The 4630-nt window shown below is 42.7% G+C and overlaps 1 protein-coding gene across 1 annotated transcript in view; it reads left to right on the top strand.

The window, feature by feature from the left end:
• The first annotated feature begins 909 nt into the window (after positions 1–909).
• The window catches only part of tac1 (tachykinin precursor 1), an 8015-nt gene continuing 4294 nt past the window's right edge, over positions 910–4630 (top strand). Inside the window, exons 1-3 of the mRNA XM_034891914.1 lie at positions 910–1335; positions 3703–3805; positions 3899–3922. Coding sequence (XP_034747805.1) covers positions 1216–1335; positions 3703–3805; positions 3899–3922 — 247 coding nt within the window. The 5' untranslated portion in view covers positions 910–1215. The remainder of the gene's footprint in view (positions 1336–3702; positions 3806–3898; positions 3923–4630) is intronic.

Raw genomic sequence — 4630 nt, 5'->3', positions numbered from 1 at the left:
TGTTTAATGCAGGACATATATATAGAGAGAGGGGGACAGAGAGAGAGAGAGAGAAAAAGAGAGGCAGAGAGAAAAAGAGAGAGAGAGTTAGAGAGATAGGGCTTGAAAAAATCTCTTCTCCTGATCTGATTTTAATTTTTCAATAAATAAATACCTTTATTTGATAGGGAAGCTGTGTGCAAACAGGAATATAATGGGTATGTTCACTGATAATAATAATAATAATAATAATAATAATAATAATAACAGTAACAATAATAATAATAATAATAATAATAATAATAATAATAAAAAGGAACTTTCTCTTTAGGAGGAAAAAAGGGCAGGTGCTCAAACCCCTTTTCATGTCTATGTGCACGTGCCTGTGTGTGTGTGTGTGTGTGTGTGTGTGTGTGTGTGTTAGGGTGACCAAACGTACTCTTTTGAAAGCTGCCAAATAAAAAATTGCCCTCATGTCATTCGTGAGGTTTTCTGATTAGCACCTCTAAATGTAATCCTGATCCTAAGAGAGTACACAGTAGGCTACAATACCATTTCATCTGTACCACCGCTCCCTGGTAGCTTTCTTAAAGTTGTTGTCTTTCTACTTACATAATTCACCATTATGGTCCAAAACGATGTTAAAATGCACAGTAACCTAGAACAAGAGAGGCCGGAGTCTAGGACTGCACTGGGTGTCACGCATAGACATATTGATATCCAATATCTATTTACAGTCTATGGTGGCACCGTGCATCTCTGAACATGGACGGTTAGATCCGTCCACCTGCACACTCGGTTTCCGGCGGGAAAACCCGGTGTCGCGCGTAAGCTGCAGGTCGTGATATCAAAGGGCTCAAACCCATTACTCTCAGGTGTGAGGACATGAGAGTCCTCGTGCCTGGGCGGGAATCTCGCCACGGGGCTCGGGCTGGCTGCTATAAAAGGAGCGCGTTCCGGGCTCACTGGACAGGAGAACGCACGAGACCGCAGAAGAAGAAGTTGTTGCAGAGGCGGAGCGCGCGCACAGCTTTGAAGACAGTTGGCTGGATCCCGCCACTGCATTTTTGACGCACGCACGCACGCACGCGCTATGGACTACTGTTGAGCTCAGTGAAGAAGCAGCGCGCGCACACAACAGCTGCGGCTCCGGGCTCGAACCTTAGGCTGTGTTTTTGTTTCGAAGTCGGTTAATTTAACGCAACAGTGAGTGTAGGTCGGTCCCACGGCGTCGCCATGATGAAGGTCCTGCTCCTCCCGGTTCTGGTGGCTTTTCTCGCCGTCGGACAAGTTTTTGGCGAGGAAAACGAGATAAAAGAAGATGCCGACTACTGGACGAGCACCAATCAAATTCAGGTATTTAGACCCGCAACAAAATCCTTCCGACACGAGGCCAAAAAATAAGACTTCCTAATTGTTTCTCTAATTAAATGTTAGCCATTACAACTTTATAACGTGGAAATATGTCACTGGGAGAAAGGAAGGTCGCAGGAACCTGTAACCTTACTGGTGGAAGTGTGTAGGACAACTGGAGGTTAAGTTAGTTTTTACTTAGGGATATATCACTGTGGGGGGTCCGGGTGTCCTCCCCCAGGGAAGTTTCTAGTATCAACGACTTCATTTCCTGCATTAGGATACACTTTTATGCCCTAATTTACAGTGGGAACACCTTTATTTAGCCTACATGTGGAGAAGAAAAACACAGATGACAAGTCAGAATCTATCAAAGATATAATGGAAAGGATGTTGTTGCGTTCAGGGGCTATCAGGAAATCCTAGTGACTTCTGTGTGTTTCTGTAGATGGAGTTCAGCAATAATGATGGGATATTATGGCATAAAGTAAAGGTTATCAGCACCTTTTTTCTTTTTGAAAATGTGGTCTGGTGGTTTTTGTCCTTTTTATTCCTTCTGTGCTCTCCATTTGGCCTCATGTAGCATAGAATAAATGATGCATTAGTACGGACTAATTACACCTGAGACTAGACTACTAATATGCACAGTGTCCCACTTCGGCAGCCCGATGACTTGAAGACAGTTCTGTGACTGTAAATAAAATAATTAATTAACGTTTCCAACATTCAATCCTGAGGATGCTTTTCCAAAAAAAAAAAAAGAAGAAACACGATATATATCGTCTGTTATCGTCATCGCGATTCCATCTGGCGCCGTGGTGTAGTCTAATGGACTATGGTGGGTATACTGTACTGTATGTGTATGGGGGGGGGGTCTGGGTGTTCTCCCCCAGAAACATTTGAAGTTCAAAGACTTAATGTCCTGCATTCTGACTCACTTCTATGCACCAATTTACGGAGGAAATACCTTTAAATTAGCCCATGCAAAGAAAAAAAAACAGATAAAATTTCAAAACATATCAAAAGAATAATGCATGTATGTGACTACCTGTCACTGCACATTTTTAGATGGGCATATGGAAATCCTGGAGCCTTCTTAGTGGGCTCACTGCGTATCCCTGCTATCACTAGACGACGCCCCTGAACTGGAGACAGACTGTCCAAAAGATTCTGCGTTAGCTGAAAGAAAATCCTCAGCAGAAACTGCTCTAAAAGGGTTTTATGGTGGTGCGCTGTTAGTGAATTCACGGAATAAAAGAACGTTGGAAATGATTTCCTTTCTTTTGTCTAAAATCCAACAAGCAGTTTGTTGTGTTTTAGCAGAACACTGAAATATCTGTCCATTTATCACTAGTAATAGTTCTCCTGATATTCAACAATGTTATAGAATATTGCAGATTTTCCCTGATATTGTGCAGACCTAGTGTGTAAAAATTCATCTGTTCTCCGTGCACATCCATGCCCGATATAGACCCGTAATAAACACAGGAAAAACAGCGCTCAACTGAAATATATTTTACATTTGATTCTAGAAGATTATAGGAACAGCTGTTTCTTTGGTGACATTAGTTGCTACTGTACTAGGTTGGGGTAACACATGTCAGATGATTCCTATCAGGTGAAAGAATCTTAGAGAACAGGGTATTCTAGGACTGCGTAGCACCCATCGTGGAGACTCCAAGCAGCCGGCCAACAGGAAATTAAATCAGCCTTAAGTGCACAGAAGGAGCCGAAGCCCAAAATGTCTCCGTCCAAATGAAACGCACGCCCGGCGGTTGACATTGGGAGCTGGAAACAAGCCAAGCTGCTCCATCCGTTGGGGAACCTGAAGGTGGGGCCACTCTGCAGATGGAGGAGCCAACAATAAATCATTACAACTTCACGTGTGGGACACCACTGGCCCCCGGCTCTCACTAATGCACACTGTGGAAATATATGTGTGTGTGTGTGTGTGTGTATATATATATCTATAAATATATAGATATATGTATCTTCCATTTCTTGATTTCTAACTGACCAGTAGAGCTGGGCGGTATGGAGAATATCAGATTTCACGATATTTTTTTGGCCAAATACCTCACTATAAATATTGCGACGATATTGTAGGGTTGACAATTGGTGGATTTTTTTTTTGACAGTGAGATTTTAGATAAATAATTATAAATGATGTGGTACAACAGTTCCAAGTGAAATTATAGAGAACAAATAATTCATAACTTCTCAGCTATATACGGACTATGTTTACATGCATGCTCAAAAATAGACAGCGTGATTGTATATCACTACATCTCCATTTACTGTATGATTTCATCACGATATGATTCCATAGAAAGACGATAAACTATTATTGAATCCCCCCCCCCCCATCAGGACGGCTGGCTTGCCAACGACCCCTTCAGAGAAGTCCTGCTGAGGATGACGAGAAAGCCGCGGCCGCATCAGTTCATCGGTCTGATGGGCAAACGCTCCATGGGTGAGGCCCGCCTCCACACCACCAGGGTGCCTTGTGTTTCTCCATCTGCTGATTGCTCTCCTTTACTCTCTCTCTTTCTCTCTCGTCCCACAGCAAATCCACAGATCACCCGCAAAAGTAAGTCCAACATCCCATTCACTGGTTTCTGATTAAAGTCAGTCAGGAGTGGCTACTCGTCCAGCAGTGTCCAGTAAAAACCTCCTGTCTCCAGGGTTGGGCATTAGTAGGTCACAACCCCCCATCCCCCCCTCGACAAGTCTTATATGTGGACGTTTTCTGTAAATTGTTATCATCCAAATGAAATTCTTCATTGATTTTTTATTTCCCTTATATTTTTCAAGGTAAGTCATTAGGAGCAGGTTGTTATTTACCATGGCAACACCAGAAGAGCATGATGGAACTTTGGGGTTTTCTGTATTTCACGTAAACAGGGTGAAAAGGAGTAAGCCTGGATCCTGCGGGTGTTGGTAATTCCGTACTGTATGTGAACGCGTCCCCAGACTCACGCTGCAAAGCTATTCACCCAGCGGTCAGCTGTTAAATCAATCGGCAACTACTTTAATAATCAAATAATCACTTTGAGTCATTTTTTTATACTTTACAGTTAAAAAGTAAAGAAAGCTATTCTCTGAGGTCAGCGTGTTAAATGTGAATATTTTCTTCATTCCTTGGAGTAAACTGAATAGACAAGACAAGACATTTGAAGACGGTGTTTCGGGCTTCGGGGACCGGATTTCTTTGAGGAAATGATGACCAGATTGAATCAACTATGAAAATATTAGTAATTGGAGCCCTATCACAGACAAGGACTCCCCCTGTCCCCCC

The sequence above is a fragment of the Etheostoma cragini genome, chromosome 14 (assembly GCF_013103735.1).
Source record: "Etheostoma cragini isolate CJK2018 chromosome 14, CSU_Ecrag_1.0, whole genome shotgun sequence".
NCBI classification, from domain to species: domain Eukaryota; kingdom Metazoa; phylum Chordata; class Actinopteri; order Perciformes; family Percidae; genus Etheostoma; species Etheostoma cragini.
Note: the sequence above shows the minus strand (reverse complement) of the source record. Positions and strands in the feature narration are given on the sequence as shown.